We start from the raw sequence: 19,450 nt of genomic DNA, 5'->3' as shown, positions 1-19,450 counted from the left end.
AGTGACGCCCCTTATTAACTCTCCGACCCATCATCACATGAAGGCTGAATCACTGGGAGCTTACAGCCAAGTCCACTATTGATGATAACCCGTGTGTCCTAACCGATCCACTCCACTCACAACCATGGCGTCAAATGCCAGCGAGCCAAACAACCAGCCAAATGTACAATCTCCTCTGCTGCCTCCCAGAACTCATTCGTTGGCAACTCTGCCTAGAGCTCCTTCAAGACCAAACCTGAGACTGACACATCCGCCTCACAGACATCCGACGACGCTCGCGCAGAGCTGACGCAACAGCTGGATGATCTCCTGAACACGCTTTCCAACAAGTTCGCCGGAGTGTCAAGTGAGATCTTCGCCAAGAGTAAGTAGCCTCACCCAGCCTCGCCCGCTTCGCTTATGTCGTTAACGCCCCCGTTTAGTGGATGAGATGTCCAGGCGGATTGACAGCTTGGAGGCGGCGTTGATGGCGAACAACGATCGGGACTCTGGTACAAAGCAATCATAGGCCAAGATGGTCTCCTAGAGGCGCATTGGCGCGTAATCATGTGTGGGCACCAGTCAAAACTGAGGACACATTCGCGTTACAAGACATATAGATTTATAGTTGTTCAAGGTGCGCGGTCAGGGGTTGCAAATGGCAATGGTTTCTGTGGTACAAAAAGTCGATTCCAAGTCAGGTCTCATTATTCAGGGTCGTTTCTAAGCGATTTGCTTCCCAGTGCTCCCAAGTAAAATTGTTGCCAGCCAAGTCATTCCAAGTTTCGCCCCCGTTTTTCCTTCCTCTGAACACATGGGCTGCGACGAGTTTACAACTCATCCTTGATCTGCTCGATCTTCTCCTCGACAAAGCGGCGCAAGATGTTGGTCTTGCTCGTGAGCTCGTCAAGCTTCGTGGGGGCCAGGCCACCCTTCTTCAGAATCCCATCCAGACGCGCGAGTTCCTTGGCAGCGTATCCGTCGTTGCTCTTCAACTTGTCGAACACGCGGACGTAGTACTCGGCGTACTTGTACTGAGCCTGCTCCTTGAGCTCCTCGGCCTGCTTCTGCGCGTCGGCCAGGGCCTCGGTCAGGACGCTCTTACCGCCCGTGAACTTGTCGACCACCGAGTTGAGCGCCTCGATCGTGCCTGCGTAGGCGTCCAGGCCGCCGCCGACAGCACGGTGAGTGCCGGCCTTCTCGTTCAGGAATGAGACAAAGTCAGCCTCGGCGCGGCCGCCGCTGTAGAGCTCGGCCTCCTTGCTGCCGGCTGGGAAGAACTTGATGGTCGGGTACGAAGTCACGCCCTGGGCCTTGGCGGTCGCCTTGCTGTTCTCTCCCTCGGCGTCAACCTTGGCGACCAGGACATTGGGCTCGTTCTCGTAGTCCTCGGCGACCTGCTCCCAGATAGGGGCCAGGTTCTTGCAGTCTGCGGTTGTGCAAATGTTAGCCACCCGAATGCCCCGTCAAATGATAGCCCGCTGGAGGATACTTACGGCCGCACCAAGGCGCAGTGAATGCAACCAGGACGTTCTTGTCGCTGCCAACCTCCTTTTCGAATGTCGAGTCCGTCAACATGGTAACGGCCGAAGGCTTCTCCAACTTCCTCTTGGGCTTCACACCGGTCTTCTCAGTGATGAAGTTGGACAGGCTCTCCAGATCACGGCCACTGCTGTAGTCGATGGGCGTTTCGCTCTTGCCATCGAAAAACTTAAGGGTAGGGAATCCTTGGACACCGAATCGACGGCCAAGTTCCTTCTCGGCATCGGCGTCGACCTTTGCGATCTGGACATCCTTGGAAGATGCGAAGGAGCTGGCGAGATCCTCGTACACTGGGGCGAGGTTCTTGCAGTGGCCGCACCATGGCGCGAAGAACTCAACAAGTGTTGGCTTGCCGGACTTGAGCACGACATCGTCGAAATTGCTAGGGATGAGGTCGAGGACTGCGGATTTGGCGGCTACAACGGCCGTCAAGCCGGCGAGCACGAAGCTCTTGATGAGGACCATTGTTGCTAGGAAATGGTCGTATGCTGGGGGTTATTCGGGTGATGGACTGGATGAATGTAATTAGGTATCTGAGGGAGGGTCAAGGTAAAAACTGAAGCAAACGAGTTGCCTTGCTAATAAAGGAAAGGGGGGAGGAGGGAGTGCTTTGAAATCGGTCGCCCGATCAGTAGTAATATGGACGAGGTAGAGGACAATCTGGCACCGCTGCAGCCGTCATAAGCTTGTAGCTCCCACGCTCCCTCACTGACTGGCAGCCGCCAGCCTGACAGCTGAGTGGCAACAGAGTCCCTGAGACGCTTGGGAGCAGGGATGCATAAAGCGGGCCCCGCTAGCGCAGGCGTCGTCGATAAGATAGCGAGAGGCGACCGACTGCGCCACAGATCCCGAAGTGTGGCGCGGACACACCAACCCAGATTTTTTAACAAAAGGAGCCGCGACCAAACCTTGCTCCACCTCAGAACCACCTTGTCCAGCCAGATCGACCGCAAGACCGCAATCTACCTACCTCACTGTCCTGAAACGACAACCTTCCCTGGCCGACGACACGTTTTCACCTCGTCAAGTCAATCGTCAACCGACACCATGTCTCACGAATCCGTCTGGAACTCCCGCCCCCGTGGCTACGGAAAGGGTGCCCGCTCTTGGTACGAAGACACCGACCCCCGTCCTCGAGGAAAATTATGTCGCTGTCGGGACCAACCCGGCCACACATGCGCAGAAGAAGAGGAAAATTGGTCGAGGCCAATCTACAACAATGGAAACGGCTGCTAACGTGCGATTACTCTTCACAGCCGCGTCTGCACCCACCGTGCCGGTCTGATCCGCAAGTACGGCCTCAACATCTGCCGTCAGTGCTTCCGCGAGAAGTCCGCCGACATTGGCTTCCAGAAGGTGCGACCCGTTGAAGCCCCGTCGCAGAGTAGCCTCGACCGACCCCGAGCCATAGAAGCTAACACTGGACACTAACAGCACCGATAAATGCACGCGCCAAACGGGACGGAGTAGGGATGGACAGTTCTTTCGGTTGACATCACGATTACAACGGGCCAACGAGTTGAATGGGGTGCACTCTAGTTTCCGGGAACCACGCATCCCACACCCCCCTCGACATCTCCCCCAATGCGATCGAAAAGCATTTCATCGGCCGGCTTGCTTCATATTAGGAGTTTGATTGGTTTTTGGCGACCCGGACATGGAAATCACCCACTGGGAGCAAGGTTTGACGGGGTTTAGGGAGGGGGGGATCTGCGATGAGTTAGATCGAGTTTCCATCCCACGTCGGAATAGAGGAACGAGTGCAAAAGACCCAACACAAACGCCCGCGCCGCGCCAATGCGGCAGATGCTGTGAATGCAGGTGCAGGGTGATGCCCAGGGCCCAAGGCCATACTTGGGGATCAGAACAGCTTCTTGCCCTTTGGCCCGATCTCCGCGGAATCGTTTCAGTGTTTACGAATGTCTTGGTGGCCACATGATCCTATACGATGGATCGCACTTCCATTGGGCGCATTTGCGCCACAGTGATGTCCTCAGTCCTTCTTCACTGCTCGACCAGAGTCTCAGCCCATCACTTAAAGTGTGGCAGTCCTCCAAGCCTTGTCTATCAGGCCACATGCATTCCTTGGCTGAGGTAACATGAGCTACATCGCTTTCCAACACTATCTATAACCCAAGCTGCCTGGGATGGGTGTGGTGTACCGCATATGACAACCACTAACCAGTAGCCAGCGCTTTTATGACAATACTGTATCTGGTCAAGTAGGCTTGCATAACCAATTTCTTGATCATCTGGGAGTTCTATCATTGCGGGTGTTGTCTAAACTACAGGATTATAACAGACTCGGAAGAGGTGTGGAGGGGAGATAAATGTCCGTGCAATCCCGCAGGCTCAGACAAATGTACATAGAATCAACTCTCCGTGGTATACGTACACTCGTGACAATGGCGCATTTTGAAAACTCCTTTTTTCCCCTGAACCATTCCCGCGAGAGAGAAAAAAGAGATTCCTGCAAATGCAAAACGTCCCCTCTGGACTCTGGAACCACCTGCAATCAGACCATTTCACTTGGATCTTGCAGATTTGAGCTCTCAACCACCCTGTTGAATAGCTTATTTGATAATGCGGGTAACCAGACCGGTGGCCACAGTCCTGCCACCCTCACGGATGTTGATGCGCTGACCAGCCTCGACGGCACAAGGGTTGTGCAGGGTGGCAACCATCTCGACGTTGTCACCGGGCATGACCATCTTGGAGTGGGCGTCCTCGGTACCCTCGGGGAAGAAGAGGGCGCAGGACTCGTCGGCAGTTCGGATGTACATCTGGGGGCGGTAGTTCTCCATGAAGCCGGTGTGGCGGCCACCTTCCTCCTTGGTCAGGACGTAGAGGGAGACCAGGAACTGGGTGTGGGCCTTGACGGTGCCAGGCTTGGTGATGACCATACCACGCCTGACATCCTCGCGGCGGATACCACGGAGCAGAAGACCGGAGTTGTCACCGGCACGGGACTCGTCGCAGGACTTCTTGAAGGTCTCAATGTCGGTGACCTTGGTCTTGATGACCTCACCTCCCTTTCCGACGAGCTCGACCTCGGAGTCCTTCTTCAGGACACCACGCTCGACACGGCCCGAGGCGACGGTTCCACGGCCGGCAATGGAGAAGACGTCCTCAACGGACATGAGGAAGGGCTTCTCGAGGTCACGCTGGGGAGTGGGGATCCACTCGTCGACAGCCTTCATCAGCTCGTCGATCTTCTGCTCTCCGATCTCGGGTCGCTTGCCGTCGAGGGCGCACAGGGCAGAGCCCAGGATGACGGGGGTCTCGTCACCCTCGAAGCCGTACGTGTTCAGCAGCTCACGCATCTCCATCTCGACCAGCTCCAACATCTCGGGGTCCTCCAGGGCGTCGACCTTGTTGACGAAGACGACGATCCTCTGGACACCGACCTGACGGGCCAGCAGCAAGTGCTCTCGGGTCTGGGGCATCTGTCCGTCGGAGGCGGCGACCACGATGATGGCACCGTCCATGTTGGCAGCTCCAGTAATCATGTTCTTGATGTAATCGGCGTGACCCGGGCAGTCGACGTGGGAGTAGTGTCGGGCATCGGTCGCGTACTCGATGTGGGCAGTGGCGATGGTGATACCACGCTTCCGCTCCTCGGGAGCCTTGTCAATAGCGCCATAGTCGAGGAAGTTGGCGTAGCCCTTCTCGGCCTGTCGCTTTGTGATGGCGGCGGAGAGGGTGGTCTAGTCGTCGCGAGCAATGCCTGTCAGCCAAATGGACCGCGAGTCGAGCCGAGCTTGCGCAGAGGATGAGCTCGGGCTATGTTTACCTTTCCGTGATCGACGTGACCAATGGTTCCTGTTTACCGCGTTGTGAGTCGTTCTGCCGAATGGAAACAGTGCTGCAGAAGGCACGAACCGATGTTGACGTGAGGCTTGCTCCTCTCGTAGACGGCGTACCCACGGCACAGGTTCAGGACTGGAGAAGTGGACTGTCGCTGCAGCGATACTAATGGGTGGGCGGATCTGAGAGAGGTGCGGGCTGTCCGCAGGAAGGGAGCAAGGGTTCGGAGAGAAGACATCTTGAAGAAAAGAAAGAGACGGCCACGCAATCACAGTAACAGGAGAGGAGATGATTGAGCCCGGGATCAGGAGAGAAAAGCTGCAGCGGCCAAGAGGGTCGGTCGAGGGCGAGCAAAAGTGAAGCTCTGCTGTCTGCCCGGTCGTGCAGCATCGACTTTTTTGGCGGCCGGACCCACTTCGCCTCGGGCTCTAGCGCCAATCATGCTGCAATTGATTTCCAGGCGAACAGCTTACACCCGGCGTCACGTGCACGCGGCAAAGGTGAGTCTCATGTATACGGTCCTGGAAGAAACCATTGCATGTACTCACTCAGTTTCACACGCGCATGTATAGAACACAATCTGGCTGTCCACCAGTTTTGCAGACCCCAGGGAGGATATTATATGAGACCTTAGGACGTCGGACCACCAAAAAGCAAAAGAGGAAAAAATGATTGAGTCGATGCGACGGGAATTGAGCCCGACGTGGGGGTCGAACTGAGTCGGATGTTAGGACAAGTCCCGACCCAAGCCTTGGATATCTGGATTTTCTCTTACCCCACAACCTTGAGATTTTCTTTCAGAACACGAGGCTCGTTTAAGAGTCTCACGCTCTACCGATTGAGCTAGCCGGGCGTCTCGTGGACGCTTGAGTTGAAATCGCCCGTCGGAGTGGTGACTATAGTGGCTTGACACGCTTTCTTGCGCGACAACCTCAGTCTCCAAGGAACGGCTTCTCTTCCTCTTCCTCTTCATCCTCTCCTTTCCTTGTTCCCTTCAATGCTCCCTTTCCTTGACCAAGCTTGTTTTCACTTTTGCTAGCTAATATATACGTAACAATACTAAGTAGTGTTTACGTGGTCTGCCCCTCCTTGTTGACACGAAAAGTCGCCGCACAGTCTTCAGGTCTCAGATCTTGTAGAGACTGGGTACAATCACTCCCGGCGGCCTAATAGAGCGAAGCTACACCATAGCCGTGATAAAGTAGACTTATAGCACCCAGCTGAAGAAACGCCCATGCACGCCCGTGCACCTCGGACCATTGTCAACATGACACTACGTTTGGTGCGTGAATGCTCCCAATGGACGCTCGCGATTTCAAAGCTATGTTGGTTTGTTGAGAAACGGCCTGGAAGTTGGGTCGTCCGACTTCGAGTCTGAGTCAATCCACAGTCTGCATTTTCTGCTTGGTAAGTAGTCGCAGTTATACGGGCGCATTCGCACCATTTCCGCCGTTGGATGTATTCTTACACTACAGCGGGGTGTTGCAGTGGTGGATGGATGCCTGAGAAAACACAGCGCCAGATGGAGCCTCTAAATCCAAGGGTCTCCGCGGAATTCATTCCTCTACGTGCTTTCTCTGATTTTGAAAGGCAGACAGACCACAGCCAAAATGCAATCCTCTTGGCGGGCAGCCGCCGGCTTGCCACCGCGCTTACATTTTGACTTTTTCTGCCCGCATGCGCGCCTGTAAGCACAGACCGGGTGGGATCTGCAGAGCAGTCGTCAGACCCACTTGAAATTCCTTAGCCGCAAGCGCGCCGACTCTTTCCAGATTTCCCATCCACCTTGCCATCCACAGTCAAGCTCTCGACTACGTCAACCCACTCGACTTTTTGCGCAGCCTCTTGTCGCCAACACCCTCTCGATCCAGCGGGCCACACCGAACCCCTCCACGTGCCTCAAAGCCTCGCCGGCCCCCAGAACACACCTCTCCTCTACAGCCTCCTCCCTCCACAGCACATAATGGCCATGGATCACGGTCGGGACCCATGTCCCTGGGTCATCCTCAATGACTTTGGTGGTGCTTTCGCCATGGGAGTACGTCTTCACCCGCACCCTCACCCCTCTGTGCATCCATCCTTGTGACCTAGCTAACGCCATCCCTCCCAACAGGCAATCGGCGGCACGATCTGGCACGGCATCAAAGGCTTTCGCAACAGCCCATACGGCGAGCGGCGGATAGGCGCCATCACAGCTGTCAAGATGCGCGCCCCGGTATTAGGAGGCAACTTCGGCGCCTGGGGTGGCCTGTTCAGCTTGTGCGACTGCGCCGTCAAGGGCGTCCGGCAAAAGGAGGACCCTTGGAACGCGATCGGGGCCGGCTTCCTGACGGGTGGTGCCCTGGCGATGCGAGGCGGGTTCAAGTCGGCGAGGAACGGCGCCATCGGTTGCGCTGTGTTGTTGGCAGTAATTGAAGGTGTGGGTATTGGTTTCCAGAAGATGATGGCTGGCAGCACAAAACTAGAGGTAAGCAACCCCCCCCCCCCCCGGCGTGAGAGTTTCCGAGGTTGGACTGACTGACTGACACGTCCACAGGTTCCCATGCCACCACCGTCGCCAAATGGCGAGAAAGCGCTAGCATGATCGGCCTAACGAGTCCGACCTTTTTCTTCCCTTGTTCACATTGTACAACCATCAGCCTGGTTTTCGGAGTTGAGAATCTCCCCACTTCAGAGGAAATATAAGAATACGAATTGCGACGAAGCCAACTACTTCATTTTCGGTGTTGTTATTGGCATGGCTCGCATGTTCAACGGCGGAGTTCAGGTGTCCCCATAGAACAGTCGAAAGAAAGATACGGCTTTAATTAGACCAGCACTTGCATGACCTTCTGTGGTTTCGTGCGTAGGTGAATCGTAGCTGTTGACAGACTCTACAGATCGCACGAGACCACACGAGACCACCTGCTAGCCCAAGGCCAGAGCCCTCAAACGTGTCTTGGTGCTCACTTGCGCGATCTGCCCGAAGTCCTAGCAACACTATGAACCCAGGATAATAGTCAAATATCCTGTTCCCTTTTCAAGCCACTAGCACAGTGGTTTGTATATATTTTGTTCTCGGTGGCTGTGTACGTTGTAAAGCCACCCAAGCGATGTTAACTTGCTGCCAGTCGATGCACACAGGGCTCCTGTGAGCGCCGAGCAGGGGTTACCTATAGCATCCAGCTTTGAGAGACTGGGCGTGGGGAAAGAAGTCTTGGGCAGCCCCGCTGCAGCGACGTCCAGGCTTTTACATCATCTCCACTTACCTTCAAGCTGTCCCCTTGTACGGGCTCCAAGATTTCGCATGCCATAAGTGACCGATGTTCGGCGCCAAAGTGCGAGGCCCTAACACCATCTCAGGCATTTAAGCCTCGTATCAGTGGTTTCATACAGCCCGTTGAGATCCGCCGATAACAAACACAATGCAAAGATCCAAGGTCTTGTGCCATAGTCAAGGTCTCACCTCTTCGGCGCCCAGGTTCGGTGAGTGTGGCATAGGAATACAACCTATTCCGACACGTTGTAGACAACTCACACATTCCACTCAAAATTCTGATTTGAGAGGGCTCAAATCCTTGAGATAATGAGAGAAAAAGGTGGGGAGCCCTATGGAGTGCCCGCCTGCAAATGCATTCTCATTTGGCAGAAATGGGAGAATACCGAGAGCGTTGCGGTTTGAATTGGGACATGGTCATTATGCTAAACACAAGACATCGGGAAGAGAGGAATTGAGACCTCCTCAAAATTCGTGATGTTCGGATTGCTTCATTCGAGTGACTAATTCTCGGAAGCCGATGCTGCTGTTGCATGGGTCTCGAAGTCTCAGCTCCAAGCATCGCCCTGCTGGCAAACATGTCTCTTCCCTCTTCACGTCTGTTTCCGTCTTTTCTTGCCGCTTTAGCGCCGGCAATCTGTGACTGTATTACAGCTTGTTGCCGCCATAGCCAAGAGTAGTGGCATAGAACGCTTACCTTTGTGCCAGGGAAAGCTTGAGATAATGCAAGAAAGTCATATTCCAGATGGGTTATTGACAAAAGGTGGGCCGACCGAGGAAGAAGCTCCAGGCTGAGTCACTGTGGAAAGAAATGTAGTTTTATGATTAGCTTTGCCAACATTGAGCAAACCAGCCTGCCACAGAGCAAGGTCCTTTGTATGCAAGGACATCATTTGCAGCTGCAAGGTTAACCCGGAGGCGGCCATGGGGGGCAAGGACGGGTTCCTGAGATCATTTTCTAGACTGCCGATACTGCAAGAGTATGTGATAGCCTGTAAACTTCATGGAATTGCGTCGTATTGTCTTGAGCCAACCTGGTAGCAGTGGTCTATCTATCAGCTCCGATCAAGGCCTGTTTGGCATACACGGGTCCGCTGACGGTTCCGCACCCCAACGTCATCACCACCCGAGCCGATCAAGGGCACCCTCTCGGTTCCAGGGATGTTCCCACTGCTGTCGCTACGAGTGATGAACACTTGAATGGGTCATTTTGATTGCAATCATTCGACGCATCGTGTCATCTTTTCCCTTCAGATCATTGCACCGACATGGCGGAGGTCTTTTGAAGATTTCCTATTCGGGGGTAGATCTCCTGGCTGGCCAATCGCATGTTATACCTTGGTGGCAAGGAAGTGGGGTCTCAACCCCGGGAACTTTGAGCTTTTCGCGACATCATGTGGTATTTGCGGAAAGAGGGCTGTGTATTATACGAATGTGTTGATAAAAGATTAACAAGGAAACCTCCTCTAGGTTCTGCAAACCGGTTGTCTTCTGGTCTGATCATGTGATCTCAAATAGAACTCGAAGGCAATGGTTGGTGCTCAAGTTTGATTTTGACAGCTGAGGGCTATGAGGTGTGTGCCACAGCACAACCTCACTCATAGGTGCTGTAAGATTTAGTTTGCTCCGATTTACCCAGAGTGTTGTACTTTTGCAATTGTTGTGACTGGAGCGAATTAACACGTATCTTTTAGAGATGCATGACTTTGCGAACTTGCTCGCACGAGTGGCTCTGACTACATCGGATTTTCTGAGGTTTCCCGTCATAGGATGCAGACCTCTGAGTCTACATTACATCACAGCAGCAAAAGTGGACGTCCAGAGATACAGATTGATTTCGTTGTTCAATTAAAGAAATTAGGGGATGGAAATGGGCATGCTGGGATCTGTTCCATCTGGCCTGCAGAGTACACTAGTAGTACCCTATATTCTGGAACAATGCGCTATTGTTCTCTGGAGATACAAACTAAGCAGAATCACTGGGTACTTAAGTAGACAGACAAAAGAAAAAGAGGCAGGCGGCAGAAATGGAGTTACTGGACTCCGTGCCTCATACATTCAAACCAAAGAGCTCTCGCCACCTGTGAGCACGGGGAGAGCCGTGCCCTTTGGCCTGCTCGTTCAGGGTCTGGCGAGGCTGGTTCCGCTTGAGAGGATCCAAGTATGCGAAGTAAAGATCAGGAAACACCCTCTTGGGTTCGCGCGTCTGCACGGGTCCGTGCCATTGAAGTAGTCGCCGCTCTTCAAAAAGCCTCAGACTTTCCTTGCAGTGTTCGAATTTCCCCAAGAGAAAATCTTGATTGCCGGCTTCAAGGCCAGGAATTATCATGTTACGACTAGCGTCGGCGGAGACAATGATCAAGTCACTGTACCTGAGAGGAGATGGTGGCTCATCCGCAGGGATGAGAGCGATGATGTCGTGTTCTCGGGGTTTTAGTAAAGGATCCTTGATGCACGAATGTACACTGGCGAGGGGCATTTTCCACAATTGAGGATCCCAGGCAACTTCCATTTTGTCAAGGTCCCGTGTCAGGATGCCAATGGGCACGAGCCAACGCGTGGCGAGCCCGAGGTCATGGGCGCCAACGGACCAAGACTTGATGCTATCCATTTCCAGAAGACGGAACCCCCGCCAGAAAAAAATGTCGGCATGAGGGCCATGAGGTCGAAGAGGGACACTCAACTCTCGGGACAAGCTGGAGAGCGCGTCGCTGAAAAACCCACGCTGGGGTAGCAGCCAACCGCATCGCTTGTGAAAGGCCGCCACCGCGGCACGGCTCTCTGTGCATACTTGGCGAAGGGTTTCCGCCGAGACCACAAAGCTTTGTGCCTCTCGGAGAAATGGCGCGTTCTTGACAGAGAAAGAAAGGTCAAGGAAATCAAGCTCAGGCCCAAAGTCAGAGACAGATCCCGGATCCTCGTGGCTCGTGAACACTTCGACGATCCTGGTTTCTATCAGCGGCAGCAATGCTTGCTCAAACACCATCAGCCTCAGTTCAGCCGGCAGAGAAGGGAACAATGGGAAGGTGGCAGGCTGGTGTTCCATGGCTGTGTTGTGCTGGGGATTTGACCTGGCCGTTCAAAGTGCCACGACTAATAAGACATTTTATCTTCAGCAGCAGTACTGTGCACTAGTTGTGGGACCCGACACGGTGGACAAGGCCATTGTAGTGTGTTGTTTTGTCTCTGGCCGAAGTGCTGGTCTTAGACACAAGGCAGGGACTAAGGGTTCATTTGGGGGCGCCAAGCACCTACTAGTGGGTACCTAGGTATGTACACAACCAATGACAGGCGCTTTGACGGCCCACCTGCCCACTTGCAGAGGGGACTCCTCAGCTCTCTGACACTGCTAGCCGTCGCCACGGAACACCGATGATGACATAACCCTCAAGCCCCTCTGGCAGGGAGCAGGGAGCGCTTTGTCACCGGAAGAGGCCCTTTCGAAGCTGGTTCCTGCGACCATGTTACTTGCTCCTTGGTTGATTACTGTTCAATCCTCTACCATGCGCCATTTCCCCTCCGTATCTTCCGATCTGCAACCTCGACCGTCAGTCCGCTGATCCCTCGCGCTCGTCTTGTGCGGGCTCATCGCGATTCCAAAATCCAAGAATTCCACGGCCGAGCGAGCATGGGCGGCCAGGATAAGCAGGTCGCCTTCGAGGACCCTCACTCCAGCGCCAGCGATGAGGATGCCAAGGCCGTCGAGGTACTGAACCAACTGCCCCTCAATTTCAATGCCCCTCCATGTCCCTCCTGCCACCGCCCTGGTCTTATCATCTGCTTTTTCCAATCACCACCCAACCACTCATCCATCACCAACACCGACACCGACACCGACACCGACAGCGCATCGCCGTTCCTGCTACTGTCGCGCCTGCTAACCCACACAACCAGGTAACCTTCGACGCCGGCAGCGTCTACCGTCGCAAGAGCTCCCTCGTCCCCTCCGAGGCGCCAATCCCCAAGCTGCGCCAGCAGCACAACGACAAGACGCAATGTCTCGTCCACCAGTTCCTCGAGTCGCAGAAGCGGGCCCGCCACGCGCAGCACGAGCACCAGCAGCATGAGAAGGACAGGCACCACGAGCACCACGTCGACAGCGCCTCCATCTCCGAGAACGGCCTGTCCGACCAGCGACTCGTCGAGCCCAAGGGCAAGTGCGCCATCCTCTCCCGCGGTACCGACGCCGACGCCGGCAGTGACACCGGCCAGACCGACGAGCACGAGTGGGCCAAGCAGATCGCCAAGTCGACCTCGGACGTCGACAAGTCCCATGCCGAGGCCGAGCACGAGCTGCACAGCCGCCTGCTGACCAAGAAGCAGCTGAGCGAGATGGCCTGGGGCGTCAGGGAGCTGAGCAGGCGGCTGGGGAGCATGCGGCTCAAGTTCCGCGTGCGCAACGTCTTCATATTGACCAAGGTCTACGATCGCGACCTGATCCCCAAGGCGCGGGAGCTGGCCCGGTGGCTGCTGGACAAGGACCGGGACGTGAGGTATACGGTATACCTGGAGCGGGACCTGAAGACCAACAAGCAGTTCAACGCCGAGGGGCTGGTCGAAGAATTAAAGAAGGATTATATCCAGGCCGGCGAGCTCGAGGATGAGAATGCGCACACAATATCGCGACGCCTGAGATGGTGGGACGAGCACATGTGCCGGACGAGGCCACACACTTTCGACTTCGCCATAACCCTGGGCGGCGACGGCACGGTGCTCTACGCCAGCTGGCTATTCCAGCGCATCGTGCCGCCCGTGTTGAGTTTTGCGCTGGGGAGCCTGGGCTTCCTGACCAAGTTCGACTTTGAGGACTACCAGAACACACTCAGCGGGGCCTTTAAGGAGGGCGTAACCGTTAGTCTCAGGTTACGATTCGAGGGAACCATCATGAGAAGCCAGAAGGGAAAGCGGCATCCAGGCCTGATAGCGGACGGCACCGCCGGTAGTTCAACCACTTCAAGTGAGGAAGACGAGGAGAGCACGCTGCGAGACCGGGACCTGGTAGAAGAGCTGATTGGTGAAGAAAAAGAGGACGAGCACACACACAAGCCTGACGGAACGTACGAGATACTAAACGAGATCGTGGTAGACCGGGGGCCGAACCCGAGTAAGTCTATATTCTTCCTTGTGAAAGCTGCTCCTGGAGGTGAAAATAATCACGACATTCGTAAGCATGAACTGATGCACAACCACCACAGCAATGTCTTATCTTGAAATCTTCGGCGACGACGAGCACTTCACCTCAGTCCTCGCCGACGGCATATGCGTGTCGACCCCTACCGGATCGACAGCCTACAACCTCGCTGCTGGCGGCTCACTCTGCCACCCAGAGAACCCGGTGATGCTGGTGACAGCCATCTGTGCGCACACGCTGTCCTTCCGGCCCATCATCCTGCCCGACACCATTGTACTGCGGGTGGGCGTGCCGTTCTCGGCGCGCACGAGCTCCTGGGCCAGCTTCGACGGCCGCGAGAGGGTCGAGCTGTTCCCGGGCGACTATGTCACCATCTCGGCCAGCCGCTTCCCCTTCGCCAGCGTCCAGGCCGAGGGTCGCCGCTCGGAGGACTGGGTAAATAGTATCAGCGGCAAGCTCGGGTGGAACACGAGACAGAAGCAGAAGGCCTATAAGGAGTGGGAGCACTGAGGATCCGCGGCGGCCGCCGCCGCCGTGGCACGACTGTAGTGTGTGAGATCGCTTTGCGGGACCGACGGGCGTATATATAGTGCGGGCGTTGGAATTGGCAATCACATAGCGGGGGCTAACCATCTTGATGAGCGAACGACTTGCATTCTAGACAAAGCAAGAGGAATAAATTTCGCCCAATGAGCAGACCTGGTGTCTGTCACTTGCGAAGATCGCAGGCGGGCGGGTCGAAACGGACAAACACCGGAAATAGAAACATCAATGGCACCGCATAATCGCGACCGATCGCACATTGAATTCTACCTATGAGGATTCTCGGGGTCTTTTCCCGCCGGCCTGATCCGACGCCAGTGCCGTGCAAGGGACCACCAGAGTTGCCGAGTTATCGTGATGTCCTACACCCTTCCTCCTCTTTCCCGCGCCGTCTCTTCTTCTGTAACCGACACCCCTGCCAGACACCACTTCCCGACAGCCACCATACGACGTAGATCAGACGAAAAAGACGATCACCCCAAGAGAGAAAACGATTACAATAGGGCCTGGCATGAAGACAGGGGTCGATCATCAATGCCACTCGAAACAGGTCAGGACTCACCGGCGCGCCTGGCCCATGACCTTGCCGTGCTGCTAGCGATAACGAGCAAGGCAGACAGGACTAGCACGAACGTCAGAAGTTGGCTCCCGTCTACTTTAAATGCCACCCACAACACTGCCTGTGCACGATGCCATCCCTACCTTTTGAAGATCATCCTTCATCCTAGTCGAGCAGCACAAAGCCTGGAACATCACAGATCCTCCTCTGAGATGAGTGCAGGGCGATCAATTACTGAGTTGCACGCACCTCTGCCGACTTTGACCATGGGCAAAATCCCGGAGTCGGTGATGAGTACTACCGATAGGTAGGCCGGCCCCTGACTTGCTTGTAGGGTCTGCACCTACCAACGAGATATTACCAATTCACATGGTAGGCGTTGAACAAAACAACAACGCCCCTAGGTACTCATAAACGGGGAGTCAGACTGACATTGTTCTGAGAACAAGGCTCAATTCCGCGGGCCGTCCAGCATCCAGGCAAAGCGGCTTGGCGAAGGAGGTTACTTAGGTACTCTTGTTCCCAATGATCATGACAATGCGCTCGCTGCACAAAGACTGGGAAAACCTCATAGAAGTGACCGCGCTTCTGAATACACCGCCACATCCTCCCACAGCCTGATGTGTTCATGCTGTCCCTGCCCTGTGGCAGACACAGCCCCAGGATTCGACAGCAAAAGCTCCCGGCTGTTGGGGTGGCGTCCCCAAGACAAGTAGTGCACGAAACAGTCCAGTACCGTGGATCCGAAATTGAGTTCGTAGCGAGTGGGTAGAGTACAAGATAGAATGCGCAGGCATCAGGATGACCAGTAGATCGCCTCTCTGGGGGGGGGCGGGCATACAGCAGGTACGCGGTACCCAGGTGGAGAAGACGCATGTGCTCACAAGCACAAGGATCCACGCCTGGGAAGTATATATATATAGCACGTATCGGACTCGCTCTCTTCTGCCTCCCTCCAGACCAAGACAGAAAAGTGAGCAGCTTCGAGGACGAGACGAAATGCTTCAGTATGACAAGGGAAAAGATGAAATTATTTGATACTTGTAGGTCACACAAGTTGTGAGCAGCCACCCCACAACACCCAAGCTGTCCACCCACACCCCTGCCCCGACGGTTTCCAACGGCTACAACCGAGACCGCCGTCCCAGGCCTCCCAGGCCAGCCCGTGTCCAGGGCTACTAGGATATCCCGGGACGGAGCCGCGGTGGCGGCGCTCCAGAAGTCTAAAACCGGCACTGGGATAACCTCTTGCATCTTGGCGCCGCGTCCTGAGACAACCTTCTGGTGGCGGGTCGTCGTCGGAACACTCGCACTTGCACAACGATCGATCTTTCCTGACTCGGACTTACTGCTGCGCATCGTTCGGACTAACGAGAGCGAACAATCCGCACATCGAAAAACTCCAGGTTACAACGGGTGCTGCGCCAGGCGTGATGGGACGGACCAATGTCTGGAGAGTTTCGGTCATCGGGAGCTCTTTTCTGCTTCACTTGGTAGCCAGGGTCATATGGGTTATTGAATTTTTTCATCCGGTCGTAGTATTGCCTGGTTCCACGTCAAGCCATGTGCCCTGATCAAGGCGCTGCTTTGACGATCTATGTCTCTGTCCAGCTTCACACCAGTCCGTCAAACGCCGCTCACCACACAAAATAGGAGAAAGGTATATATAACGCAGGTTCTGAGGTACAAATTATGTCCTACATGTAAACATCGTAGGCAAATCCCACCATATTCACAGTTCGGTCGTCTTTTAAACAAGAGATAGATTGGAGGTAGGTCGTAAACAATGAGTCGCTGATGTAATATGATGGCGTGAATTTCAGGCGGCAAGAGGTGACGGGAAATCTGTTCGATCACACCTCATCCTCATCGGCATCCTCGACAGTCTCGACAAAGGTCATCGTGATGCCTTGTTCACCATCAACGTTCAGGTTGAGCGCGTCGATGGCGTTGGGGCTGGGGTTTGCGTCCCTCTTGTTGGGGGCAATCTGGAGGGTCTGGATGCGTGGCTCGATCGGGACATCGCGGACGCTCATCTTGTTACCGCCGTTCTGAAGGGCTTTGAATGGCACACGAAAATTAGTCGACGTCGATTATGAAGTTGCGCCTGCGCCCCGTGGGAAGCCCAAGTTAGAATATGCGAAGAAAATGGCTAAACTCACAGGGAGGAACGCCAGAACGGACGTACATTGTGGTGACCTTGACCTTCTGGCTGAGACCCAGATCCCGCCTCTTGAGCCCGGCCTGGACGGCGCCCTCGGCGGGGGCAGCGGGGGCAGCGACGGCAGCGCCCTCGGCGTTTCCAGTTCCGGGACGCGCCGCGGCCTGGGGGTTGTTGTCGACGATAATACCGACGCCAGCACCACCCTCGCCGGTTCCGAGCTGCACCTTGGGGCCCTTGACAAGGGCAGCCTCGGCGTACTGCAAGGCGCGGTCGAAGCCGGTCTGACGCTTGGCGAGGTTCGATGTCTCCCCTTCCTCGCGTGGGGCGATCTCCTTGCCCATACCCTGGAGCGCGGCAATTTGCTGAGCCTAACAAGTTGGTACTTTTGTTAGCTGAGGTGTCCCTCGCAGCGTTGACCAGCTTGGCGTGCCCTGAAAGACTACTTACCTGCTGCTGTAGGTTAGGATCCACAGAGGAGGCGGCGGCGGCATTGGCCGGGACAGCGGGCGGCTGAGCGGCCGGAGCCTGTGCTTGTGCGGGTGGGGCAGCAGGAGCTTGAGCCTGGCCTTCAGCGGCACCTTGAGCGGCACCATTAGCCGCTCTTCCATTTGCTGCGTTCTGCGCGGCGCCCTCAAGGACGTTCATCAGGCCGGACACATCTTGATTACCTCCGAAGCTAATTTCACCATCACCTGTTGGCGTACACTATGATTAGCAAAACGTTTCTAACCGCCGGCAGCGGGAGAGACGGAGCATCTTACCAACTACCAGTGCCGGGGAGTAGGCTCCGAGGTTGATGTTCAGGGGCAGGGCGGCTGCGGCGCCAGCCAAGAACAGAATGCGGTATGCAACCATCGTGACTGAAGAAGTGGTGTCTCGGGCTGGAATGGTGTTTTCGAGAGTGGTGAGATGAGAGACGGGGATTTGATCCGTTTGTATATGTAATCAAGATATATCTGAATGAACGACAAGCGACGGCGACCAGCGGCTGAGTGGCAAGGAGCCAAGAAGAGATTATACGTAAAAAGTTGGATCGAGCGCAGCTAAGGAAGAGAAATGGTCAGGCAGAGTTTGGGTTGTTGGGAGACGAGTCGATATATAGTCTCTATGAGTCGTGAGCATGCAGCCACACCCACCCGATCACCCGCCTGGACCCTGCCCTAACAAGCCTCGAGGACATGAAGCTGCCAAGAGCCCAGAGGCTTCCCATGCCGGGGATTGTGGAGCCTGGATGGTGTAGTCCCCGGACATGGGGATGATGCTTGTCCGGAGGAGGCATGCTTGTCCGCCTCGTGAGCACGCTTGGGCAACGAAGCGGACGAAGCATGCTGTCGGTCGGGACGAGGGCTGTGATTGGTCAGTGAGCCGCCAAGAGAAGGACTACGATGCACTGGGAGGTTGAAACGCAGGTGACACTAGCCACAGCTATCCAATAATAGAGGGAGGGACAAGTGCGTGTGAGAAGGCGAGTGGGAGGGGTAGTGCCTGATCAGCCAGCGGCGAACTGGGTCGCGTTTGAGGGCGTCGAGGTGATTCTCCTTGGCTGTAGTAGCCAAGAAAGGGCCCAGGCACGGCCGGCTTTTCAGACGACGGAGACCCACGCTGTCGGCTGGGTGGGTCAAGCACACTTGATACCTGCCAAGAGCAGCCCTAGCCGACTTGGAGGGAGGAGTGCCCCGAGCGCAGGCAGATGGCGAGGAAACACGGTACACGCACACCAGACAGGTGCAAATATAGAATTCAGCGCCGACGTCGAGGAGCACCCTGCCCTGCGCTGCCCTGCCCATGGCCCATGGCCCATGGCCCATGTCGGCCGCCTCGTGCTGGGGCGCGCAGGCCTGGCCATGTTTGGTCAAGCTTCGTCGGAAGAACATGAACATGATGGCCGATCTGGGGGGCCCACACCTGGGCGCGCATGTCTCTAGGAATACAGGACCAAACACGACGTGCAATTATGTAGCTATGGCCGTCAGACGATGGTCGAGTTGAGTCGCATCCCTCGAGGGGGAGGGGGTTGCGCGCGTGCCCTGGGCATGACTGGTGGCTGGCGTACGAGGTAGACCGTTGACGCGCTCGAGCATTTGCCGTGCGTGCATGAGCATCGACAACCGGCCAGGAAAAGAAGCGGGCACCGTTGGACCGGAGGGCTGGCTGCACCGAACGTGCGGTAGTCATTCCATATGGCTGGGAATGCTTCGCGTGGAGAAGCTTTCCCACGGCCTCAAACAAGAACCGCTCCCAAGCATTGGCGCAGATTATTGTGGAGGCCTGGCCGCATGGACAGACCGCACATCATTTATCAAGCTTCTGGCTCTCTGGGCGATGGCGCCGATGGGGCCCCCTCGGCGGGGCCCAAGACTCGCTTGTTTTCCTCTCTTCGGCCCTCTGGTGAGTGCATCCCTTGGCCTGGCAATGAACGAGGCCCAGTGCTCTGGGACGGCATCTCGAATGAAACAGCGAAGGTTGAGT

At 55.6% G+C, this 19,450-nt stretch overlaps 7 protein-coding genes across 7 annotated transcripts; 4 read left to right on the top strand and 3 right to left on the bottom strand.

The window, feature by feature from the left end:
- Window positions 1–124: 124 nt before the first annotated feature.
- On the top strand, window positions 125–508 carry KVR01_010201 (uncharacterized protein; the record flags this gene model as incomplete). Its single annotated transcript, XM_044782592.1, has 3 exons — window positions 125–163; window positions 262–364; window positions 423–508. The coding sequence occupies 3 exons, from the start codon at window positions 125–127 to the stop codon at window positions 506–508; spliced, it is 228 nt and encodes a 75-aa protein (XP_044640360.1).
- A 301-nt stretch (window positions 509–809) lies between these two features.
- On the bottom strand, window positions 810–1,986 carry KVR01_010650 (uncharacterized protein; the record flags this gene model as incomplete). Its single annotated transcript, XM_044789694.1, has 2 exons — window positions 810–1,408; window positions 1,476–1,986. The coding sequence occupies 2 exons, from the start codon at window positions 1,984–1,986 to the stop codon at window positions 810–812; spliced, it is 1,110 nt and encodes a 369-aa protein (XP_044640809.1).
- Window positions 1,987–2,568: 582 nt separating this feature from the next.
- On the top strand, window positions 2,569–2,964 carry KVR01_010432 (uncharacterized protein; the record flags this gene model as incomplete). Its single annotated transcript, XM_044785655.1, has 3 exons — window positions 2,569–2,630; window positions 2,778–2,877; window positions 2,956–2,964. 3 exons carry the CDS (start codon window positions 2,569–2,571, stop codon window positions 2,962–2,964), a joined length of 171 nt encoding a protein of 56 aa, XP_044640591.1.
- A 1,130-nt stretch (window positions 2,965–4,094) lies between these two features.
- KVR01_010162 (translation elongation factor Tu) lies at window positions 4,095–5,566 on the bottom strand (the record flags this gene model as incomplete). Its single annotated transcript, XM_044783958.1, has 3 exons — window positions 4,095–5,228; window positions 5,315–5,343; window positions 5,404–5,566. The coding sequence occupies 3 exons, from the start codon at window positions 5,564–5,566 to the stop codon at window positions 4,095–4,097; spliced, it is 1,326 nt and encodes a 441-aa protein (XP_044640321.1).
- A 1,519-nt stretch (window positions 5,567–7,085) lies between these two features.
- On the top strand, window positions 7,086–8,155 carry KVR01_010541 (protein transporter TIM17). The gene is made up of 3 exons (XM_044793630.1): window positions 7,086–7,366; window positions 7,442–7,795; window positions 7,865–8,155. Exons 1-3 carry the CDS (start codon window positions 7,292–7,294, stop codon window positions 7,910–7,912), a joined length of 477 nt encoding a protein of 158 aa, XP_044640700.1. The 5' UTR covers window positions 7,086–7,291; the 3' UTR covers window positions 7,913–8,155.
- A 3,874-nt stretch (window positions 8,156–12,029) lies between these two features.
- Window positions 12,030–14,505, top strand: KVR01_010213 (uncharacterized protein). Its single transcript, XM_044787734.1, has 3 exons — window positions 12,030–12,290; window positions 12,479–13,688; window positions 13,780–14,505. The coding sequence occupies exons 1-3, from the start codon at window positions 12,213–12,215 to the stop codon at window positions 14,223–14,225; spliced, it is 1,734 nt and encodes a 577-aa protein (XP_044640372.1). The 5' UTR covers window positions 12,030–12,212; the 3' UTR covers window positions 14,226–14,505.
- A 1,612-nt stretch (window positions 14,506–16,117) lies between these two features.
- Window positions 16,118–18,859, bottom strand: KVR01_010609 (uncharacterized protein). The gene is made up of 4 exons (XM_044792141.1): window positions 17,743–18,859; window positions 17,429–17,673; window positions 17,006–17,349; window positions 16,118–16,924 (listed from the first exon to the last, which is right to left on the bottom strand). Exons 1-4 carry the CDS (start codon window positions 17,834–17,836, stop codon window positions 16,897–16,899), a joined length of 711 nt encoding a protein of 236 aa, XP_044640768.1. The 5' UTR covers window positions 17,837–18,859; the 3' UTR covers window positions 16,118–16,896.
- Between the last annotated feature and the right edge of the window lie 591 nt (window positions 18,860–19,450).

Source organism: Diaporthe batatas (assembly GCF_019321695.1).
Source record: "Diaporthe batatas strain CRI 302-4 chromosome Unknown Contig00013, whole genome shotgun sequence".
In the NCBI taxonomy this organism is placed as follows: Eukaryota; Fungi; Ascomycota; class Sordariomycetes; order Diaporthales; family Diaporthaceae; genus Diaporthe; species Diaporthe batatas.
This window is presented reverse-complemented; position numbering and strand designations above follow the sequence as displayed.

Coding starts and splice junctions, on each gene's coding strand:
- KVR01_010541 (XM_044793630.1), top strand. CDS start 7,292: ATGGCCATGGATCACGGTCGGGACCCATGTCCCTGGGTCATCCTCAAT. Junction 7,367..7,441: donor GTGGTGCTTTCGCCATGGGA/GTACGTCTTCAC, acceptor CCCTCCCAACAG/GCAATCGGCGGCACGATCTG. Junction 7,796..7,864: donor CTGGCAGCACAAAACTAGAG/GTAAGCAACCCC, acceptor ACACGTCCACAG/GTTCCCATGCCACCACCGTC.
- KVR01_010213 (XM_044787734.1), top strand. CDS start 12,213: ATGGGCGGCCAGGATAAGCAGGTCGCCTTCGAGGACCCTCACTCCAGC. Junction 12,291..12,478: donor AGGATGCCAAGGCCGTCGAG/GTACTGAACCAA, acceptor CCACACAACCAG/GTAACCTTCGACGCCGGCAG. Junction 13,689..13,779: donor AGACCGGGGGCCGAACCCGA/GTAAGTCTATAT, acceptor CAACCACCACAG/CAATGTCTTATCTTGAAATC.
- KVR01_010609 (XM_044792141.1), bottom strand. CDS start 17,836: ATGGTTGCATACCGCATTCTGTTCTTGGCTGGCGCCGCAGCCGCCCTG. Junction 17,350..17,428: donor ATCCTAACCTACAGCAGCAG/GTAAGTAGTCTT, acceptor CCAACTTGTTAG/GCTCAGCAAATTGCCGCGCT. Junction 16,925..17,005: donor AAGGTCAAGGTCACCACAAT/GTACGTCCGTTC, acceptor CACGGGGCGCAG/GCGCAACTTCATAATCGACG.